General features: G+C 42.6%; 1 protein-coding gene and 1 long non-coding RNA gene across 2 annotated transcripts in view; one reads left to right on the forward strand and one right to left on the reverse strand.

The window, feature by feature from the left end:
* Positions 1-24,949, reverse strand: part of khdrbs3 (KH domain containing, RNA binding, signal transduction associated 3) — a 72,250-nt gene that overhangs the window by 20,116 nt on the left and 27,185 nt on the right. Inside the window, exons 2-6 of the mRNA XM_061815307.1 lie at positions 15,813-15,931; positions 10,475-10,591; positions 5,100-5,246; positions 4,462-4,601; positions 2,670-2,850 (exon numbers count right to left, since the gene is read on the reverse strand). Coding sequence (XP_061671291.1) covers positions 2,670-2,850; positions 4,462-4,601; positions 5,100-5,246; positions 10,475-10,591; positions 15,813-15,931 — 704 coding nt within the window. The remainder of the gene's footprint in view (positions 1-2,669; positions 2,851-4,461; positions 4,602-5,099; positions 5,247-10,474; positions 10,592-15,812; positions 15,932-24,949) is intronic.
* Positions 10,980-24,544, forward strand: LOC133498464 (uncharacterized). The gene is made up of 5 exons (XR_009794321.1): positions 10,980-11,129; positions 15,943-16,131; positions 19,293-19,487; positions 22,624-22,878; positions 23,948-24,544. It is a non-coding gene; the product is annotated as an uncharacterized LOC133498464 (long non-coding RNA).

Raw genomic sequence — 24,949 nt, forward strand, 5'->3', positions numbered from 1 at the left:
ATTTTCCAATACTGTATAATATATAATGGGCAACCTGAGAACACTAGTAGGACAACTCCATGTTACTAGTGAAGCAAAACCATTAACGGATCCTTGAAGGCTATCAATGGCTACTAGTTGGGCCCAGTAGTGTTACAAGTACACCACATCAGTTCAGTAGCAAGATTTAAATGCATATAAGTAGCATACATTTGTTCTACTAGTATGTCCTCATGCTTATACTAGTGCCCTGAATTCTCTTACTAGTGAGGACAAAACACATATTAGTACATTAGCAGATGCACCATAATTAATGCTCAAATAGCTTTTCATAGGCTGGCAACTAAAATGCGTGTGTCACATGACCCACAGAAACGATTTTAAATCCTGGAAAAAAATGGATAGTTTATCTTCTTCAATCAAAAAAAAAAAAAAAGAGCAGCTGGGAAGTCTTTTGCAAGTGTGTGAAGGAGCGCACGTTAAACCGTGAGCAAACCGGAAACATCACTTTGTCATGTCGCTGATGATTACAAAAGGGGGTTTTGTTAGCACCTGATGGGAAACGCTTGTCCTGCGACGGTGATGTATTCCGATAACACGGAGCAACTCATTCCGCCTCTAATTTGCTGTGATGCGCTTAGATTTATCATCTGCCAGATGCCGGGATCGTTTCTTTTTCCCCGTCTCCGAGCAGATACACAGGTGTCGGTGTCGGGGGGGGGGGGGGGGGACCCGGTTTACAACGCTGACAATGATGGGAAACAGCTGGCCCGGGAGCCGTCCCCTCGACATCCTCGCATTTGAATTGCAACCCGCTGAATAAACCTGTCACATGTGCTTATGCGGGGAGCCACTGCGGCAACACCCCAAGTCGGGCCAACGCCACTCTTGCATTTCTTAAATATTGTGATGCTGATGCAGGAGATGGCGGACTTCACCTTGACAAAGTGACACCGGACTTTTTTTTGGCAAATGCACTACAGCTGTCAATTAATCTCTCTTAGATGTCACAGCCACAACTCCCCCCCCGCCCCTTTTTTTTTTTTTTACTGTCCAGGCAACAAATGTACCCTCATATCAATAACTTCACCCTATAATATAATGGAACAACTCATTTTCAATTCAGCTTATCCTGTTCATGGTCTGAAGGAGAAGCAACCAAAGTCATAATATTTTATATGTAATGGTTTATTTGGATTTATTTAAATAATTCAGAGTCAGGTGACAAAATATTCTTTCAATTATTATTGTTTAACGTAATTACTGTCAACTCTAGCTAATTCTGAAATCCAGACATTTTTTTTTTTTTTTTATCATAACTGAAGCAGGCACGGTGGCTTTCCGGTTAGCACATCTGTCTCACAGTTCTGAGAACTGACTAGCCACAACTAGTCGATTAACTGCCAACTACATCGACGATAAGCATCTGTGGAGCCACTAAATGTTCGGCCAACAAGGTGACACTGTCTTATTAGAAAATTAGCCAGTTGTGGTGAGTTTTGTTATCTTTGGCTATAAAAGTACATCACCGAAATCAAACACAGCATTGTGCAATGCTAAGCCCGTTGAGACGAAAAGAAAATATGTCTTATAGCACAATGCCCAAAATCTTGTCTGATACCATTAAACGTTGAGATGATAATAAAGGAAGGTACGTGGAAAAATGAGAGACACTTGGCATAGAGGACCCATATTTAATTCCGAAGTCAAGGTTTTCACCGATAAGAAAGTGGACTGTTAACCCGCTTCCGCTTGTCTCGGACAACTGGATCCACACATGGATCTGGTGAGTAAGTCGTCGAGATTTCCACGAAAAAGTTTGAAAGCGGAGAAAAGACTGGACGCATACAAACACTTTGTTGCTGGATCTGTTCTCAATCAACGATAAATCCCACATAGTGATGGAGCCAGTACTATACTAATACTAATACGAATATTTAAATAAATGACCCCTGGTTTTACACAAACCGCATTCATTAACTACGGTTGGAAAAAAAAAAAAAAAAGAGGACGGGGAGTCGGCTCCTCCATACACGGAATCGTATTGCGGCCACACACGCGCACACACCTCTAAAACTCTCTGCGACAGACTTATTTTTTTCTTTTATAAATACGCATTGTTCTCAAATGAGTCAATTTGGCATTATAATAATAATTTGAGATAAAGAATAATTCCTACCTGAAAAGAAGTGATCGCGACACAGGCGTGTGTATTTTGTTGGGCACCAGCCATCACGTTTAATTACTATCTATCTTTTCTGGTCTTTTCAGCTTCAATGCTGCAGAACGATCTTTTTGAATATCTGTCTCGTCTGTTGTGACAACCAACAGCGCAACACGTCTCGGGTATACAGAATATTCTCCCGCGGTTCAATGTCTCCCACAATGTCGAGCAGCTGCGTTTGACCGGCAATATGGCGCCGTGAAAATGGTGACGTCACGTGCACGAGCTCTGTAGTCATTGAAGCTAATCTTCACATATTTAAAGTAGCGGGACCACAGTCTCGGTCACTAACTTGTGAAAAGCAAGGACTGACTATATTAAAAAATAACTGACTATATTAAAAAATAAATCCTAGTCGAAAATTTGTGCAGCTGATGTCGTAATCACTCTTCAGATCTCATACCTTATGAGACTAAATCAGGACTAAAAACATACTCATATAGATATAGGCGCAAGGCTCACTTACGTATTCGTCGTAAGTGTCCTGTACAATGGGTGGAGCCGGTCGGTATCCGGTGGCTGGGGGGGCTCCCCTGGCTCGCTGCACCCCCCTTCCCCTGGCAGACGCCGTGCGGCTTGGCGGAGCTCCTCTGGGTGCCGCTCCCCTGGGCACGGCCGCATGCAAAGGGGGCACTCCTCCTCGACTCCTGACGTGGCACACAGACGCCAGCTTTAGCCGAAAGCGCGGAATATCGCTAAGCAAATTTTTGCATTCCAGAGCACAACGTGGTCGACTACTTGAGGAAAATGGATGTCTGTGGGGTGGGGCACTTTAGCATACTGTTACACTAAAACTATCGTATATCATCAATATATGACGTCAACGAATCACAGCCATTACGATAAACTCCATTAATTTAGCATGTTCGAAGGATGCCCCCAGCTTGTATCAGCCTTCTATCAATCTTCACTGCTCAAATACATATACACACCGTCAAGCCGTGAAATATTGAAGAGGCCCTGACATTTGGACCGCGGCAGTCATCTCAATGAATCGCCACAAAAGGTTGCATCTGCCGCGTGTTTGCAATCAAAGGCAGAATGACCTTGCGTTTTGTTCAAAATGTTTGTAGAGCTTTTATCACGCCGGCTGGGTTTTCTTTGAGGGCGAGTCAAAATGATGTGAAGCGACAGCAAAAAAAAAAAAAAACAATGAAAGGTGCCTCTGGGGGTCATTTGCTTTCTATATTTTCCATTCCGTGTGCACAGCGGTTCAGTCAAATCTCAGTTTCTGTAGACTATTGGAGACGGTGGGAAAACAGGCTGACACGGAGGAGGTTAAAGAGTGAGGTCGAGGGGCAAGCATTTACCCGAACATCCTTTGTATTTATTTTTTTTAATTTTAAAATCCAGGCTCCCTGAATTCAAAGCTGAAAAAAAAATATTCCATCGTAAATACAAACCATCTTGGCCTACAAAACTGCTCAACTTCTATCTTGTATAGTGTATTTATTACACCAAAATTAGGTACAGTAGTTAATAATTACAGCTTATGTTAAAATCTAGCCAATTATATCCAAACTCAGAGCAATGTAAACAACCCATGTGTGTATCCTTAGATGTGTGGCTTGCTTTTTACGGGAAAAAAATAAATAAAATAAACAAATACACACTTTGTGGGTTTTTTTTCAAAGTCTTGGAATGGCCAACAGTATTTTTATTTTGTGTGAAGTCTCAAAGGAGCTGGGACTCTGCAAGCTCAGAGGGACGGGAGAGAAGAAAGCCGGCCCCCGAAGATCACTTGCATTGAAAGGCTTTTATGCTAATATTTCCATTGCAAAAGTGCAAGCGCTTATAAGATTAAATATCGTGATAGGCCTGCTATTTGTGAATATTTCTACATGATAAACAGGGGGAAAAAACATTTGCATCAATACATTTCTTCTTGATTCATCTTTAATTTGAACTTGTACCGATGGCCCATGACTTACTTTGATTAGCGGGCAATATTTAATACTGCAGATGGACTGTAGACTTTTTCCACATGTAATGGAAATCAAGAATCAATCAATCAATAAAAAGTCAAATATTCATCTTGAGGTGTTGCCCAATTTCTGTGCAACACATCCATATGTTTTGATGCAAACTGCTGAGATTGCAGCTTGAAATGACTTAACCATTAACTGTGAAAGTACAACAAGCTCCTATGTGGTATCCAATTACAGGAAAACGCCGTCTCAGTGGCTTCTTAATAGTAAATGATCCCACTTGAGCAAACGCACACAAACATAGAGATAAAAGAATTGGAATGAGGCTACCTGGGGGGTCCTGGAACAGGTGTCCCTCTTGCACGGGCGGCTGACTTGCCCCTGACCGCTGGCACCTTGGCATCCTCCGAGCCTCCGTTCAGGTAGGTGAGCTCCTGCAGCTGGGCCTGTCTGATCTCATCGTTGTAATCCTGTACACACACACAGATTTTATATATTTACCTCGGGGGTACACCAGCTCCAGGAACATTGAATAAATGTACTTTACAGCGCCGCTGTTCGTGAAACAATATAAATCCTGCATAGGTCACTACACTGGAATACATTTACAAAAGCATTTAAGTATCTACGAGTATTTTGACACGTATCTTATGTGTCAATGTATTCCACGGTACCCCGTGGGCACGGGTGTTGTTGGCCGGTCGGTCGGGCTGGGAGTGGGTGGGGAGCTGCTGCAGATAATTAATGAGATGTAAATCAGTATAGCTGAGAGCATTGCAGAGATCATCTATAATAAATTGCACGAGAGTAAATAAGCCCGGCGCAGCACCCCGGCAAACTCGGAAGATGCGCTTGTGAGAAGATCCAGCCTCCATGCGTGTGTACATCTGGGATAATGGGGACCCAATTCCAAAAAGGTCATTGTTATGTTGCACATTTTTCATCGTGTGGACGTGTGTGCGTCATACTGGTATAAGAAACTTCTTGATCTCCTCCAGGGCGTGACCCATCCTGGCGTAGGCCTCAGCCGGCGGGGCGAACACCTCGATGAGGACGTGCAGGTCTTCGTTCAGGTGCTGGTATTTGGTCTCGCCGCTCTGGCGCAGCTCCTCTTCCTGACGAGGTGAAAAAAATTTGGGCTCAACGGGATGCCACTTAGCTGTCAGCTCGCGCCATCGGCCCGGATTTCGCAACACGGTAACGGAATGATGCTCCGTTGGAAGAAATATGTCTCGGGGGCGCTTGTAAATGTGCATCCTTAAAATTATGTGGACTGCAGCTGTCAGTTACGTCTGGTCGCTTTTGTTCTGTCAGTCACAGATGCCGCTTCCTCAAATGAGACTTTGGCCGACTTTTTTTGTAGCTTCTAATCTTTGGTTCCATTCCTCTTTGAATATTGATTCAAAAGCTGTTGGCTACAAAGTGAATGAATACAAAAAAACCCGTGTGTTAATAAATGCTTACTGGTCAGAATCAATTAGATATATGTAATGTACATATGTACTGTACATGTGCTTGCACCTTATTTTTCTATATTTATATCGCAGGAACAAACAACTCATGTGGAAAAAAAATGTTATAAAATTAAACAAAGTATTCTCCATCCATCCATTTTTTTTAGCTACTTATCCTCACGAGGGTTACGGGGAGTGCTGGAGCCTATCCCAGCTGTCAACGGGCAGGAGGCAGGGTATAACCTGAACTGGTTGCCAGCCAATCGCAGGGCACATAGAGAAAAAACAGCCGCACTCACAATCACAGCTAGAGGCAATTTAGAGTGTCCAATTAATGTTGCATGTTTTTTGGGATGTGGGAGGAAACCAGAGTGTCCGGAGAAAACCCACACAGGCACGGGGAGAACATGCAAACTCCACACAGGCGGGGCCGGGATCGAACCCGGGACATCAGAACTGTGAGGGCATCTGAGCCACCATGCCACCAGAACAGAAAATATTCTCTGATTAAGAAATGTATTTTTTTTGGGGGGGGGGGGGGCGGGAACAGGGTGAACAGAGGCATATGCATTTCTTTTGCATTATTTAAACATTTCCAATCTGACTTAAAAAAAAAAAAAACACATCTGTTACATACTTTGTTAAAATATCCCAATGAAAAAAAATCCTCCTTTTAACTTCTTTCAGCATCTCTGGAAAAAGTCTGTTTTGAAACAGTCTCGTGCAAATAAACCACTGCTCACCCCGCGCCCCTGTACTGCGAGCCCAAGGCAGACAACAGCATTTATCACCATGACGACCGGGGATGCAGTTCGATAGTTGTGAAGGAGGCAAGTGGCTGCTACTCACTCTCCAAAAAAAAAACCGAAAACAAATAACGACCTGATAAATACAGGAAAAACAATGTACAGTCTTTCACACAAATACCTATACACATTTTTGTATATAATCAATGAAAAAGTACATTTTCCACTACACTACTTTTTTAAATTGCGAGAATGTGTTTGCCGTACGTAAACCAATTTGGGCGTTGATCAACTTGACAGTTGAGACAGCGCAGCGGTAACTCTGTTAAGAACATATGCCGTGTTCCATTTTGTTTCATGTCACTTTTCTTTCCATCCAACTTTCACCACCGAGAGACCAATAACGCTTTCAGGGGAGCAATACTCGGGCGTCGATCCCTCCACAACTTCATTTTTGATCATCTGCCACCATAGAAGTTCAAAAGCTACATGTTGAAGTTGTTGAATGGGTTTTACCACACTACAAAAGAGAGAGAGAGAGCGAGAGAGAGAGAGAGAGAGAGAGAGAGAGAGAGAGCCCCTACCAAACCCACAAATAAGAGCAGCTGCACCTTGCTCAAGAGCGCCATGGGAAATGACGGCATGTAAACAGCGCCAGGCTGTGGACCACTTAGGCCCCGACAGAAGCGGGCCGGGATAATGTTGATGGCGCAAAATAGGACAGCAAAAGCCCCAAAAGTCTCAGATAACATCACAGGACAAAACAACAGGTTCAGAGTGTCCCACTTTCTCCCTTTTCCCCAAAAAGAGGCATCGCCCGGGCTTTCCGATGGTCGTTACGTCCCCTTTTCCTTCTCCCTCCTCGGAACCTAACGAGCCGATGCCTGTGATGTCACCTAATTATAAATAGCATTCTTTTCAGAGTGCCTGTGGGATGTTAATGAGATGATTTTTTTTTTTTTTTTTTTCCATGGGCTTTCACCGAGCCGCCGGTGTGGAATGCGGAAGCAAGGGTGCGAGGAGGGACGCGGATCTGGCCCTGCTTTTTCCCCCTTTCATGTGTTGGGATATTTGCATTGGGGAAAAAACAAAATTAAAAAAGCTTGGGGGAATAAAAAAAAAAAAAACAATCATTGTCGTCTTAAAAAGATGAGTCAGTGTGATGATAGCGTGAGTCATTTGGGCACATTTGCTTTAAAATATAAAGCTACGCTGGAGAAACTAAACAGCCTGTGACATTTTAAGAAAAGAGAAATCCTCAAAGGAGCTTTTATTTTAAAAAAGAAAGAAAAGAAAAACATTTAAACCCCAAATGCTTCCAAGACATGACCCCTGATGTACAAGATCGAGATACAGTCTTCAATTTCGTACCTGGATTCAATGAATTGCGCCTATATCTAGTGGTAATCTGAACCCGAGTGATATCTAAGTCGTCATGCATGAATGCGCCATCTGCATACGAAATTCTAATAGATTCCACAGCCACGGAGGCCACACTATCAGCGCTGATAACCGTCATCCGTGATTCGGCCACGTCCGACTGCGGCTAAGCGGCTCACCGCGACAGATTACAGCTGTCTCTTTCTCACATCTATTGGCGGTATCTTCCATTTTTCTTTTTTCTTTCCCCCTCCTCCCAACTAATCTTCTTAGGAATAGCGATTCACCCTGGAAACACAGGGGTGGACGCTGGAGGGGAGGGAATAACTGAGCTAAATCCACTTTCAAATTAAATATTGAAGCGAAGGGACTCTGGAAAAAAGAAAAAAAAAATAGGACGGATTATATTTTGCTGCCAGCTCAGCATCAGGTGAGGAATGCCGGTGGAACTACAGCATCAAACATTTACTGAGAAGGTAAATGCATCCAAAACCAAGGCTATACTAACGGCTTGAAAAGCAGTCGAGTGGTACAATTACTCGTAATAAACGTGGTGAAACATGGTCATTTCCGGCATCTCAGCGTCAATAAATCCGTCATTTCTCTAGAGTGAAAAATTGTTTTCCTCATTGATGTTTGCAATGCATTACGTCCATTAAGCGAGAACGTAGCCTGCATTCAAGATGTATTCATCATTAGTAGCTAAGTCTCGTCCTTAGAAAGTTTGTTTAACCAAACGTACAGTTCGAGTGCTTGGAATGTATGTGATTACATTTTTCAGTAAATAAACTGATCTGTTTTCTGTTGCGATGGAAACGCGGCGTTCATGACAACACGTGGCATTCGGCAGCGCTCTTTTGTACTTTCTGTCATTTTTTTCAAAGTTATCGGTCGCATAAATAGAAGCAATAATTATTGCTTGGTTTACCTCTAGTGATGTGTTCCATCACAGAATGATTTCTTTAAAAGTCTGCATTAAAACACTTTGCGGTGCTGCATGTTGTCCAGATGGTCTAATATATGTGCTCATCATTGTAAAACATGGTATTATTTTAAAAAGAAACAACAGTCCCAGAAAAAAAGGATACACCCTGGCAATTAAAATAAGAATTCAATCACACTGGGCTCACTGTAAGTGAAGCATAGTGAATTCATTTTAGGTCTAGGTGGGGATTGTGAGAGAAAGTCCCAGGGAGGAAAATGGATGAGTTAATTACGGTGCTAACAAGAGTGGGGGGGGGGGGGGGGCGCAACACAGATGCCTCTACATCATCGCGCCCTGACAGCGGCAGGACAGTTGAGGTGCCATAACGAGGCGGGCAGGCTCGGATCCCGATGGCTCGGTGCCTTTCGGCCCTTCGACGCCGACATTGTTGTCAAGACAAGAGCAGTAAATATTACAGCAATTATCCCGGCGCTTTACGGCGTCTCGGGGAATCACGGCGTGCGACGTACACGTTTATCCTGTCAAAAGACTGACAGATTTGTCATTTGGTGAAATGACATTTCCATACTCCGCGGGGTGCAAACTTTCCCACACAAAGTGCAGCTCGGAGGCAAAACGCAATGTGTTTTACCGACATATAAATATAATACTCATATAAATAGAAGCCTCAGAGCGTGACTGGGAGCGTCTGCGGGAGGGAAGCGGCTGTATTTTTACTTCCTCTTCAAAGAGCCTTTGGGTGTTTTGCCTGTACACTGGCCTGACTTCCACATTCACAGTATCAGGCAATCCAAGTCCTGAAAACTACGATGACATATTCTGCCTCACTCAAAAGCAGAAAAGTCAGCAAAAGGCTGAAGACAGGAGCAACTTTCTCGCCGCCGCGAGCTGCGCCGAGCTGCTCGGGTCTTAAATCGCACAGGCGGCATGTGCAGACAGGTGCGGGTGCTCGGGTCAGCAAGTCTCCGTGATGGATCTCTTCTGGATCGTCTGAGACTATTGATCACCATAATCAGAAAGAATGGGCTGTATGATAACGAGAATCATTGCTGCCGACAAATCACAGACGCCGACGAGCCTGGCCGGGTCGATTTATCCGAGGCTAACAAAAGTCTGCAATCAATCCTCCTCCTTCTGAGCTGCCGTCAGAGTCATTTATATCCCCTCTTTAGACACCTACATAATCATTGATAAATAGGCCTTGTTAAGAAGAATTTTGCTTTCAATTTTTCCTTTTCATAAAATGCATGCCTTTTAAGTCCCAAGAAATACGTAATTAGGCTCTGTTCTCATCTTGTGACAGTTGACGTAATCATTTAATTGCACATGATGCAATTGTGTCTGTTGACATAAAATAAAAATAAAATTAGGAGGACATTGCACAGAAAGGTAAGCCTATTATCTCATTTAAATGGACCGCAATCAGAATCAGGAAAGATGATCGAGTGAGTCCAAATTCATTGTGGTGGATACATTCCAAAACCGCCCAAAAAGGTGAAAGGTCACATTATAGATAGACCATATGAGCCATGCGAAATCATGTTTTTAGATAGTCTTATCCCTTTAAATAAACATACAGTAACTGTCTTAAAACGTTGTATTGAATTGGGAGAGAGATGTTTTGGCTTGCCTGGTTCAGTTGATGATCACGCAGCCCAATTCCAGATAAATGGAAGAAAATGGATGGAAATGGATGTATGGGAGATTTGTGTTAGCGTGGGAGGACCAAAACTGCAATTTCAGATGGCAATTGGTCACCTACTGACGCCAAGATTCCTTTTATTCTGACGTGTGGGTTTAGAGGAGAGTTGAGTCACCTTGTCTTTGTCTCGCATGGACCCTTTGCCCAGAATGGACATCTTTGTGAGGGTGTCCTCCTGTAGCCTCTTTAACGAGTTCCCCCGTGGCCCGAGAAGTTTGCCGACAAAGTTAAACTGTGGGAAAGAGAAAACAGAGAGTGAGGGGATCAATCAAGTGGCTCTTTGCCGGAGACAAACCACAAAGACGTCAGCGTCAATTTGACGTGGCTTCAACCTGCAGAAGCTTTTCAATAAAGCTAATAAAACCTTTTCTTTCTTTTTTTGGCGGGATCAATATGGGCAATAAAACAAGCGCATCTTGTCACCGTTTGGTCTTTGTTATATTAGAAATATCTGAGTCACCGTTTCTCATATGCTAGTGATGAAATACCATTCGTTTGCTGAATTATACTCTTTATATTCCGAGTGTTGAGTCACTACCCCGGCTAACACCCAAATGCTTTGTCATTGGCAAGCAGCACTAGTTTCAGAAACCCATCAAAGCAAGAAGAATGCAAACTAGGGCCAAACCCTTTTGCACTCGCAGCCGGGAATGATCAAAGCGCGACAAAAGGTGGCCAAAGCCTTTCTGCCTGATTCCACATTTCCTTTCGCCGGTGACATGTACCGCCGTCTCCCGTAACCGTCAAAGTCATCAATTATCAGGCAGGAGGTAAGACCTCACCTCACCCTTTCCTCTGTGTCCCTTTTGTACACTGTGGTTCTTCACCAACTCCTGGTTTCTGCTTTTGAGAGCAGAGCTTCAGTTCTAGTAGAGTTACACGTGGTTAGATGCTCCCCCGTCCGTCCCATCAGGGTTGGTGTTTTTGATCCACTGCATGTTTCTCAAAGTTTTTAGAATGAAAGCAATTTCTGTTAACGTGATCATACATGGTGGGTTTAATCGGACTCTACACCCGCTGCGCTAATTTAAACTTAGCACTGGCCAAAAGCGACTCAGCTACCGTAAGTCACGATTCCACAGTTCTATGGCAGCAAAGAAGATACAAATCTGACAACTATCATTATCGCTAAAAGTGGATTAGGAGTAGCTGCATGCGAAAACATAGCCGGAGCATGCTAACTGTTAAGCTGACGTGAAATATAGAGCTGCAAAACACCAGAATAAATGCTTCGGTGGTACAGTTACATTATTAACAGAAGTCTGTAGTCCCTTACAGTGGCGAGTAAGCACGTATGAACAGCAAATTAGCATGTAAATTTAGTCAGAAGACACATAACACACGCAGAAACCAGAAGGGAAGCAGTACGTTACCGTATTAGTCGATCAGAAAGAGAAGCTTCAAGGTCAAAAGTACAAAACGGTATATCAATATATAGTATATTAAATAGCTGCAGCTATATCAGCAATGTTGTTTGTGTTTGTTTGCCCCATAATTGTACCACAGAGTGCTGAATTTTAATTCGAGACTTGAGGTCTGCAGACTTTGATGTGCTTTTCGGCGAATGTGTTTTGTCTGTGCACGGTACTGTATCTGCAGGAATATTATGAATTATGAATGACTGTGTTCAAAAACATGCTCACAAGATGACCACAGTAAACACGACGGAACGGTTTTTCTCCTTCTTTTTAAAAAAAAAAAAAAATTATTCCAGAGGGGAGAGGGAGCCAGGAAATGTTTTGAATGTGCAGAGTTTAACCAATCCCCTGCACATTCATCATCCTCCACGTGGGTACAAGCTGTGATCGCTGAGCTATCGCACGATGGAACAATGACTTGCAGGGCCGGACAGGCGAAGTTGTAATTTAGCACACCTTCAGTCTTCTGAAACATCCGACATGGTGTCAAGCTATGGGGGACCGTGATGGATAGAAAAGGCTTCCGAGGGATACGATAAGGGGGAGGGAAAAAAATCCCACAAAGTACGGGAGGCTCCATTGGTCAAAGGGATCTGAACGTTTTGTAATTATGGTGCCATCATGATGATATGTGCAATGTTTTAATTCCATAAAAAAATAATTGGCAGAATTTTACGAGGATTTTCCTTGAAAAGTTTGAAAAGGCAGTACCCTAACCATAACCTTTTTTTTTTTTTAAGAGTATGTTTTAATTATGGCGGGTGTGCATTAAATTCACATAATGTCCAGAAGGCTATTACTTGTTATATTAGTCTTCATCCATTTTCTTTGCCGCTTATCCTCAGAAAAGTCACGGGGCATGCCAGAACCTATCCCAGCTGTCAACGGGCAGGAGGCGGGGTACACCCTGAACTGGTTGCCACCCAATTTCAGGGCACATCCAGGCAAACAGCCGCACTCACAATCACACCTTGGGGCAATTTAGAGTGTCCAGTTAATGTTGCGTGTTTTTGGGATGTGGGAGGAAACCGGAGTGCCTGGAGAAAATCCACGCAGGCACGGGCACAACATGCAAACTCCACACAGACGGGGGCCGGGATCGAACCCGGGACCTCAGAACTGCCGCCACGTGTTATATTAATATATTAAATATTCATGCTTATTTTGATTGACACCTCCACATAGGCGTAAATCAACAATAAGCCCATTTTTTAAATCTACTCAATATGTGCATTATTAAACTGGGAATGTGTATGCAGAGTGTCCAGCGGGTGTGTTGTATATTCAATTTCCTTGGTGTATTAAGAGATACTCAAGGTAAAACCACACGCCACCAGCCAATATGTTTTGAGCAGTAATACCATTTCCTATATGTAGAAACAATCCAAATATATGAGGTCTCTAAACAAATAAATCCCTACTGGTTATCATCTACAAAAATCTGTCCTGTGACTAATGCTATCAGTATCATGGGGGATTATGTGACCCGTCTGGACTTGTATGATGTCATGGCGCTACGGGAGAGGATTGTGATGCTATGTTGGGAAGCGGTCGCTATGAAACAGGATGTGTGTTAAAATTATACGAACCTCCACTTTCTTTTAACGCATATGGAACACAAATACGGAGGGAAGGTATTATTTATAACTATCAACTCGAAAGAAGCTGAAGAATGGCAATTAACAAGCGAGGGTGGGGGTGGCGAGTGTGCGGTGACTTCGTGGATACGCGGCGGAGAGCTTTTCATCATTCGCCAAATGTATTGCCGCCGCTCGGCCAGGCGTTCAAAGGGAGCCAGAGCAAAGTCGTCGTGCTGAGGACAGCAGGACTGAAGGAAAGTCCGGGGATAAATCACATGTTCCTCAAGGCAGGGAACAACAGCACAGTACTGGAAGTAAACCAGCGGGACTCTGTACGCCCTCTAATGGGCCTGCGTCACCTTTTACGAAGAGATCCAGCATGCTAACCACGAGTACACCGTGATGCGGCTTCAATCATAACAAGGAGACAAGCCAAATTTATTTTTTTAAAAGGATAGTTTGTATTTGATCTGTCAAAATGTGTAACAAATGATTCACGCTTAAAAAATAGTCACATTCATGTCTAAATGACATCAGAATCCTAATGACAGGGACAAGAGAATGTTGGGTAAAATAGCACTGATCGGCTGAAACAATAGATTTTGAACCAAAACAAATCGACCTAGAACTTTCGAGTTTCATCACATAGTGCCTATAAGCAAAAGTTGCGATCAGACTGTCGGTTGTTGTATTCCTAAAATTGAAACAAACCTAACGACCGTGAACTGCGGTTGAGATCTTGATTGACTGAGTTCTAGAGGTCTTAAAGACAGAAAAATCAGGCATCCCAGCAACATCGAGGAATCCGAACCAGGAACTTTTAACGACAACAGCAACAGATTCCCAGAAGTATAACTCTCCATTCGTGGTCTTGATTCAAGATAATTGACGTCTGCTCCGAGAATAATTCAAGGCAAATATGTTGCGCCATTTGGCAAGCATAAAAACCACCAGGTTCTGCCATTTAAAAATTCCGTCTAATCTGAAAGAAAACATAATTAAGGTGCATTTTTTTTTTCATTAGCTCATTTAGCATTTTTTTAAGTCACTTCATAATGCTAGCAAAGGAATGGGAACACATTCTTTCCTGTATATTGTACAAAAGATGAGCTAATGCTAACGGGAGGAGTTGAATCAGTTCTTCTTCCTTTGCCAGATTTTTTTTTATGTACCAGTACTTCTCCTGAAGCACAGAGTTTGAGTACTTTGTGGAGTACTAGGACAGTCAGAAACTGTCACTACACTGGACAGCAAAGAGCACCTTTTGGACACAAAAACACACACAGAAACACTCTCCGAAATAGTCCTTTGGAAAGGGTTGCGCCACTTCAGTGCCAAAGCCGAAAGGTGATGCTCAGCAGCGCAAACGAGGGGGAACAGAAGAACAACAACAACAACAAAAAACCCTCACAACAATTCAATTCAGATGAATGACTTTTGCCATCGCGACCTGCCAAATAGAACAAATTGAATTTGTCTTCGCCCCGTGGCTTGTTGGGAGCTCTAAACAGCGTATCAGTGGCTCAACTTATCAAACGTGTCAAAGGAAATGCGTTAAGCTGTGAAGCCAGATCCGATACACGGAAAACACGAGACAGTGTGCTCGCAGTTACTTTGTCCAATTATTTCAAGCTCTTCTCGGGTGTACATCTTATTTACCGGGGAATTAATGATCTGAATCTTGATGATAGTCACTACCGAGAATGTGAACAAATTATAAACAAGGTTATGAGGATGTTGGCTGAGCAGTCAGTCCAGAGTCCGGAGTATATATTATCATAATAGGATTATAATACAGTAAACCCTCACAACACCCAAATTCACACCGACGGACTTCAGACTCTTCAATTAACCTGACGTGCAAATCACGACTTCACTGCGCTGGCCGTCTCCCCGCTATTTGTCCAACCGAATAACCGGAATTCATCCCGTTCATCCAACACAAAGTGAGGCTCGACCTCAGACTCCAATTTACCGGTTTTCGGTGCCCCTTTTGGTTCGTTGCAGTGCACCAAAATAGCTTACTGTTTGCGGAAAAATGCCTCCAGGAAACTGCCGAAATGCCTTTTATTTACCACGTGTAAGGAGAAATCCATCGCGAGAGGCAAGAAAATGAAATCTGCTGTGAGATAATTCTCCTCAATCATATATTCATAAATATTCATAGACGAATGAATATGGGGAGAGACATCAAAGTGGCATTGATCAAGGTCAGTGTAATAGAGATGTAGGATGTGTGTGTGTGTGTGTGTGTGTGTGTGTGTGTGTCATGGAGGAATTAATCTTGAATACAATTGCACTTGCTAAAATATCCTCTTGATAGTTTACATCTAACATTCAACAATAACAAAAAAAAAGGAGTTGTTGTGAGAAATTGAGAACCAAAGTAGAGTAGGTTGCATTATCTAAAAATAAATGTCGCGACACGGCGCGCAGTCAATGTAAGTCGACTTACTTTAGGAAACTGCTTGACTGGTATCAAAACTTTCTGGCCCAGTTTCATGTTTTTGTTTATGACGACGTCGATGAACTTCTCCTCCTCCTTGCCCTCGTCTTTCTGAATCTTTTCAATTTCTGGAAAACAGGAGAGAAGAGATGCAAGCAGCGCGTGAGCCGGGTAAGAATCATGGTGACAGGTCCGAATATGGGGTCTTCGTCACGTGGTTCATGAAAGGTCACAGATCAACCGTAAATAATCACTTTCGCCGCGATAACCTTCAGCAGCGCAAAGCGCACGTCCAATTTCCGTCTCTTTGAGACAAAAGCGCTCCTTGGTAAGTAAGCATCACTTTGTGAGGTTGTTGAGAATGCAAGCGCTATAAAAGATCATGTGTTGTGATTTGATGCGTTGCTACTCTAAATCTAACTTCCTTTTTCATTGGAGCAGACATGAATCTATTTGCCCAAAGGAGGTGGACACTAAAGCTTGCACTTACAAGATACAGCAAAAAAAAAATATATATATATATATATATATATATATATATACATACAATAAAAAGGTTGCTCATTGACACCTTTTCATGTAGCCGGGGTAGACGGTGATGTATTTACCGTCGTAACCTTGAACACTTAATCAGATGGATGACAGCGGCCTTTGAGTGCTGGTAAAATGATTTTTGCAGAAAGGGCAACTTGTGAAAGCGGAGAGGCGACAAGAAAAAGAAAATTTAAAAAATTAAAAAAAATCCTCACGAGGCAAGGGAAAGGGTGAGATGGAGGGCAAAATCCATCTCAGGTTTGTTTTTTGTAATAAAGTACAAACATGATTTAGAAAAGAGACAGGTCAAACCTTTAGTACTCCCTGACATTATTCTAATTGTTATTATTACTTTTGGTGAACGAGAGAGGAGTATTAGAGGAACACCAAAAAGAAAAAGCGGCACTAAACGTAGAGGCACAAACGTAGAGGCACAAAAAAGGTAATCTTACCAGAATATTTTTTAATACTTTCAAAATTATTTCATTAAACTCAACTACCTGATAAAATTATTATTATAAGAAAGTCTCCTCAAATAATTGGCCAAAGTTGGTGTAATGTTATCTTTATTTCATAACTGGAGTAGCATGAGAATGATGAAATTAAAGGTTTTACATTTAGACGGATGAACTACATACGCGCACATTTTTCAATTACGCTAATCCAAAGAAGTGAAAAGTAGAAGCAAATAAAGGGGGCTTATGATTTATCGATAAAGGTCCCGCCACATTAATATTGCAGGAAGTAATTACAATTTTTTTGATACGCCTTTTTTTTTTTTTAACCAAGGATAAAGGATAATTGAGGTATCGGGGAGATAGAGATATCTTTGAGCCCCAGTTTATCCTTAGGGTGGAGTGAACGCACGCATTCTGAGGGGAAAAAAAAACAAAACAACAACATTAATATTAATGCATCACCTAGCAACATGCCAAGAGAGATTTCTTCCTCCGCGAGGTGTTGCGCTCAAAACACTCGGCCTCTGATGTGTTGCTGCTGGGATTGCTTCAGCTTCAATTTGGCCCACTTTTCCTCGTCGAGCGAGAAAATTTGGACTTATTAAGCCGAGAGTCAGATTTCGCATCCGTGTTGACCTCCGACTCACCCGCCCGGCAGGTGCAATCTGCAACCAAACAGCAGCTTCGCCGGAGTCGCCGGCCGTAGTTCGTTGTCGTTTAATAACTGAATTGCGCATCACCTCGCCGACAGCTTTACAGAAGGAGGAAATCCAAACCCCGACATGAGCAAAATGCACCTGTTGTGCTGCTTTTTCTTTTAGGAGATTCTCCCGCGACTGCAAATGGGTTGTGGGGCGCGGGATATTCTAATGTGGCCGCATTAAGCACGACGAAGGCCTTCAATGAATCGGCCTCTTGGAATCCTAAGTAGTGAGGCTACATTTATTTAATAAAAGCCTATGAAATCGTCCCCAGATGGACCGATGAATAAATTGAAATCCTCGCAAGTCAAAAGTTCACAGACGGCCAATAAATACTTTTCACTGATGTCACACCGACCACGTGTTTGTTTGTTTTGGACGGCAAGAGCGTGCCTACATATCATGGCTAGGAAGCGATAAATGTTGACTGTAATGTTTGGGCTATGGTTATCGCTTGGTCTTTTATTTTGAAAGCCCTTTGACAAACGAACACTGTAACCAAAAGCGATTGAGGCACTTGTGCTGGCATGAGGAATAAAGAAAGAAGAAGCCACATGTGAAGCTGAGAGTATTGTGTCAACGTCAGTGGGTCGCGACGAGACAGGACGATGAGGAATTGAGCGAGAGAGGTTGTCGGGGGAAAAAGCGAAATAAATATCACCCACATTAAAAAGTACAGTCGGACTCACATCTGCGTTATTCAATAACACGACAGCAATATCATAACATGGTGTCAGAGTGACGGAAGCATAACTACGGACTCACGGGAAAGAAAAAAACGAAAGAATTACCAGATGCATGGCGGAGATTGAAGCAACACGCCGAGCTCATGCTCACGGGACCGCTTAAAAACAGAGCTGAAGAGGAAAAGTGCAGTTTCCTCCTGATGTGGATCATCGAAAAAGGATGGGATGACGAAGATAAGTTGCTAAAAACTTATTACGAAAAATTCTCTGATTACCTCACTCCGAAAGCAAACCCCGTATTTGCTAGATATAAGTTTCACGAGAAGGCGCAAGGTAACTGTGAGTCATGTGAGCGCTTTGTGACAGAACTCAAGCCGTTGTTTAAAGGCTGGAACTACACATGTAGACTGTACACTGTAAATACCACAGTAAATTAGCTGAATGCCCAGCAAAAGGTAAAAAATGCCTAAAGTGTCAAAACCCAACCATAAGCCACACAATGAAATTAATACCATGATGAAAAGGCCGTCAGACGCTTATAAGCAAGCCAATATTCACAAAAAAAAGTCACTAAAACACGCGAGTTGTATTGTTGTTTTGCCGTCCAGTGGGCGTGGTAAACAAAACATGACGTCATGTGAAAAGTATCTATCGAATGAGCCCCTATTCCTGCACGTTATTCATCATGGGAAGAGGGACATCAGTTTGGAAGTCGCACTTTGAACAAATACACAATACAAGTGTGAATAAGTGCTCGGAAAGCATCAGGAGACACGTAGTCCACATATGGCCTTCATTGTTGTTCAACGTAGCAGAACTGACTGGTGCTTTACAATTAGTTGGCACGTAAAAGTGTTTCATGGCATATGTTTTGTGCAACATAGGCTCAAGCGAGAGGGTGGCGTTCATCTAAGTGTGGTATTTATCTACGTGCGCTGCCTTCCGGGAATGTCTGCCTCGCGCCCAAAACCTTTCAGCGGCAATAAAGACACGCTGACAGGCGTTAGAGCAGCATTAATGATCTCTTTGGTCTAAACTAATAAGAAAAATGTTTGACATTTCAATTTAGCAACGCAGCCACAGTGTTTTTCTATTTTTTTTTCCCCACAGCCTTTGACGGTAAAGTCCTGTTACATCCGTTACCTCCCGGCCATGTTGTTTCACTTCTAATCAAGCGGTGTGACAAAAGCGACACGTTATTTTGTTGATGCCGTTGAGACGCCTCATCAACGCAACGTGCATCTGCGTCGGAGTCGAGCATGGGAAGACAGCGAGTTGAACCTTGTGCACCGGCAACCGTCTCGGGTAAGGAAAAAATGAAACTAAAATGAAACCGGGCGCAGAGTTTATATGTTGCTCTCTCGTGCGTCTGATGCCGACAGACTCATTACATTGTTTTGCAGAAATGTGGCATTTATTATTTATCCGCAGAAAAAGATATACCTTAGCATTTCGCTCGAGGGAAGAAAAAAAATAAAAAGTATACGCTCTCTTGTACAAGCACAGACATAAAGTATGTTATTGTTGAACCGAATTATGGGCATTATGATCCATCGTAAACAATATCTTCGCTTTTGTGTGCAGCTTTTGAAGTTTTGAACAAGTGATGGGCATGATAAATCCGGACGATTGTGTCAGTTCTATTGTTGGGCTCATCGCATGTTGAAGCAATGCACTACTCTGCTATCACCAGCAGAGGAGCTGTTGAGCAGTCTCAAATGCTTTGCTAGCAATCAATTTAATGGAAGGGAATTTTTTTTAAAGTAACAATTTAGAATAAATATGATGCATTATAATTACTTGGGAAAATGTGTATTTTGAGGGTCACTTACATTTGTATTATTAACTACTAAATATTATGACACACATTACAGTTAAAGCATTGAACTTCAAAACATTATTACTACAAATTATAATATTTCTTAACTGATCATATTATTTAACCATGAATTATTAATCTTGCAGCTAGGCCAAACAACAAAGAACTTGGTCTATATTCTGATCCATTCGACGCCACAAATTTAAAGGTGGTGCAACTATGGAGCGAAACAAGCATGAATCCATAAAACAGTGCTTAGCATAAACGAGGCTGACAGCTGGACGCCGAGCGACGCGGCTCGACCCGACTGAACCGTCGCACGGTGTGCGAGGCTTGCTAACCCGAAATTTTCACGAGTGGAGTCAGCCACGTGAGCTTTCATTCGTGCGCAAAATAAAATGTATTTTCAAATTTTTGACGAGCGAGAGACAACATACCGCACCACCCCCAAGCCATATAAGTACAGTATAGGGAACATCAAATATCATGGTTTTTAACAATAGTTAACTATATTTATAATTTCATATGTGCCTGTAGATGAAAAAGACAAGTGTGTAGTGAACGGTTTGTAGCGACCTGGGTACTTTTTTTAGTACATGGCAACAACCAAGTGTTAGACGTTAAAATACATATCTACATTCTCATTTTTATTCTCTCGCACGTCCACTCTTTTTAACAAATCACTTCTTCTTTAACTGTTCCTCTACCTTTTTAAATGCGCTAAATTACAATATATTATACGTGGAGCATCAAATTCCAATCCGGGTTTGCTGTTCAGGGTGTCCACCAATCGCTCAATGGGCAGGGGTGAGTCGGCAACCCTCATTTTTATACGATGGTTCAATCAAATCATTGTTATATAGTTGCATCACTTCGACGTGATTCGTACACATTTAAACACGCACATTACACTTAATAAGATATTTTTTGGTGGGTGGTATCCTTAGTGCCTGTTTTCAATCTCTGTTTTAAAAGGAAAAGACGTCATGCATGAGTTCTATATGGAGAGATTACGGGGAATGCAAACTGTAATAACCTCATTAATGCTACACCCGACTGTATTTGCTTAAAACGATCCTTCCCCGTGTCTTAATAAATTAGGACAAATGAGCATTCATGTTTCTGTTGTTTGTTGGGATGGCGTGTGCCAAGGCTCGCAGGCAATACGGTCAGCGCCAGACACAGTTTGCCTCACACACCACTCAAGAGCGCTGCCAGTGTGACCACACACGTTTACTGTAAATCAGAGGCAAGGCTGTGACCCTCAAAAGAGAAGCGCGACCAAAAAGATAAAATAAAGAAGAAGGAAACTCCTCAGATCACTCCTATGCCAAAATCTTACTTTCACTCCAAGTCCTCCAATGCCTCGACAAGGTCAGGCTGGCAGCGGGGATTCGTCTCGCCCAACCCCCCACCCCCCCTAATCTGGAGATTACATTCTGAGCGGTCGGGGAGGCGCTCCCTCCCTCTCTCGTTTTGCCTCCGTCTCTCTCTCGCAGCCCTGCCAGACTGGCTCTCGACTGCGAGGTAACGAGCCAAGACCCGCTTACAGTGTCGAGATAATGTCCACGGATTAAGACAGAGAGCCCCTTGAGTGGTGCCTCCTTCATTTCACTCCGCGGCCTGTGAAGTGTCAGCGAGACATCCAGCTAGTAACGGACACCATTCTCATTCTTTTCATAGCGCATCTGCGTACAAACCTGCGGTTCTGATTCATAGCGCTAATGAATGCAAGTACGAGACAAGTGATGGATTTCCCAGAGATCCACATGCTTACATTTTATGAACTTTTACTTTTCTCCTTTAAGGATGCCAGAACGGCTCCGGGCTAACCCCCCCAACTTTTCCTATGTGACATACCGTCATCAACTTCATAGCCGCGCTATTTGATCATCATTGTGATAGTTGCAGGGTGAATTCATCTTGGCGCCTGTTCACTTGAAGACACACTTTAGCGAACGGGATTATCTGAAAGTGTTCTCGACATGCCAAAAAATCCTCGCGCCTCAACCACCAAATCACGAGAAGCAGTGAGGGATCATGGGAGGGAAGTCTGCAGAAACTGCGCCTCTCCCAGTCCTCGAGGTCTGAAAGTAAAAGTTATGTTGCCAGGAATCTTAGAGGTTATGGTAAATTATCACACCCACTTTACTAAAGCATTGAACTGTTTTACTCCTTATGTTGCATGCTGTTTATTACATGTAAGTCTAGTTTGAATTGGCAAAAACACCCCTGAAAACTCAACTTCGAAATGCTAAATATGAAAGTAGCTTGTTCCTGTGGCTTCATAAATAGGTTAATAGTATTCCAACGGTTTCGATCCAAACACAGCATCATTAAATATTCTGTTTAAACTTAAGGACAAGGAATGAGCAAACAGTCCCTTCAACAGAGTCCTGCTCTACAACTCAGACCTTGTAAATTTGGAATTAGAATCAGTTACTAGATTGTTTTGTCAATCGCAAAATGTGGTGCTGTTGATTCAGTTTCAACCGCATAACATGGTCTCGCCAGTGCCTAGTTGAAATGCTATAGCACTACTATTTTGGGCACCATCATTCTTAGAAACTATTCAGAAATGCTTAAGTCGTGCCAACGTGATAATTTGTTTGGTTTAACCAGGTAACGCCAGGGAGGTGATATGCATGTCCCACTGGAAAGAGACCCCGGGGATGACCCAGGACACGGTGGAGAGACTATGTCTCTCGGCTAGCTTGGGAAGGCCTCGGGATCCCTCCGGAAGAGCTGGAAGAAGTGGCTGGGGAAAGGGAAGTCTGGGTATCCCTGCTGAAGCTCCTTCGCTCGCGACCCGACCCGGAAAAGCGGTAGAAAATGGATGGATGGAGGATCATATCAAATCCTTAAAAATGCTATTCAGTATGTGAATTACTGTTTTCATGAAAATGTACATAACCCCATAAATGTTGGTTGTTAACTGTTGAGGATACAATTTTATTATCTATATAAGTTTTTCCACTTAATTTTGGCTCAAATGGTTCAATGCATGATGAATTAATTCCACACAGAAATGAGTCAGAATGACAAAGGTTCTGTAGGGCATCAATGACAGATTGCTTGAAAAACTGAAAATGGTGGAATCCTTTGCATTTCATACCCTACGTAGACTCCAGGTCTCCAAGTCACACAAGTGCACTTACCTAGGAAATACTCTTTACTCTTCCAGATCCAACATAGAAGGGCCTGCTGTTTATTATGAAACTATTGTGCTTATTATTTAAAAAAAAAAAAAAAAAAGTGCAGTGTAAACCTAATGAGCAAATGCAGAGTTATACTACACGATCGGGGCCTGTGGTGACGAATCACTGTCTCCCTTAAGCACAGCACCGGTAAGCTTCCATTGCTTTGTCTTCATTAGGCTATCAGCACACCGGTCGCTGTGTTCAACAAAACACCGAGGCTCGAAGATGCTAAAGTTCTGGATGTGTGGGAGAGCAAAGTTTAAAAAGAAGAAAGCCCCAAAGATAAATCAACATTTTATTAATAAATCATCCAAATAGGTTCCCTCCCCCCCCTTTTCTTTTCCAGTCGACCTCAGCAAGAAAGAACCACAGCAAGGCCACCCCAACCCACAATGAAGCGGCGCTGATGTTTATGCTTTCAGTATCCTTTCCCCCTAATGAAGTTCCCCATATAAACGTTATTAGGCTGCGAGAAGGGGGCGGGTCAGCGAGGGAGGGGAAACTGAGGATAAAACTGTGGGGCTTAATGAACATCATTATCTCGACCTCATCGCAGGCACTTTTATCAAGATACACGGCAAAATCACCATAATGAGCAGTAACTCTTTCACTTTCAAAGTCAAGCTCTCACAGCATCCCGAGTTCCACGACCCACTGGGGATTAAATGATTTGCAGATAAGTCATCTGAAATTTCTGATCCTTAGTATTCATCCATTTTTTTGTTGTGATTATGCTCATGTTGAAGGTCACGGAGAGTTGACAGCCTACAACAGCTGACGTGGGACCAAAGTCGCACCATACGTCCCGGATCGGTGGCCAATCAATCGTAGGGACGGAAAAGCGTTCACGCTCACAATCCCGCAATCAGTGAATAAGCGGGAATTGAACCAACACTGCAGGTGCAGAAGGCGGAGGAGTGAGCTATTCCGCCATCACTGACCTGACCTTCCAACTTTCCCCAGCACTCATCAAACGGAGAACGAACAAGACTTGAGATGACTCAGCTAGAGAAGAAGATAGCAGAAGCCTTTGCCGTGTGCTACGAACCATATTTAACTGGGCAAGACGATATTGGGGGCCTGGTTCAGATTTTGAGAACTTTCTAGAAATAGACACATTCAAGACAGTTCATTTTGGTTGTTACAATTTGTTTTGAATTCAAAATAAAACATTACATGCTTTCACTGTACTTTGTGTTAGCAATATCATGACAAAACTGGTCGCTATGATTATTTTGGTGACGATAATGTCAAAATGTAATTTTCAAAAAAAAAAAAAAAAAAATGTCATCTCCATATGACCTCCCGGGTATTTTTTATTCTTCACTTTCAGGATTTTCCTTCAAAATGTTTCCTCCTCTCCTGAGACTGAAAAAAAAAAAAAAACTCAGACAAGTTCTGTTCCTCACTGTGCCAAATCAATTACATTTTCGCTCTTGCCTGCTAGAGATCACCAAATCCGAGAATGAAAAAAGATCAATATTGCAAATGAATTAGGGGACTTTGATGTTCTCCAGTGGAGAAGTCTTTAGACAGCTTAGCTCTAGACAGTGTTTAACACAGATTCCGGATCATCTTTACTAAACAGAACATTTTGTTTTACCGCAGGTATTTTTTTTTCCATGTCAAGCCTAGAGTTGTCCATGCGTGTTATTTATTTATACCTCAGCCAGACGCAAAAAAAAAAATGTAACATTGTTTAAAGGTTGTGTACGGATTACAGATTTTGTGGATCACTGGCTTGCAAG

Source organism: Syngnathoides biaculeatus, chromosome 1, assembly GCF_019802595.1.
Source record: "Syngnathoides biaculeatus isolate LvHL_M chromosome 1, ASM1980259v1, whole genome shotgun sequence".
NCBI classification, from domain to species: domain Eukaryota; kingdom Metazoa; phylum Chordata; class Actinopteri; order Syngnathiformes; family Syngnathidae; genus Syngnathoides; species Syngnathoides biaculeatus.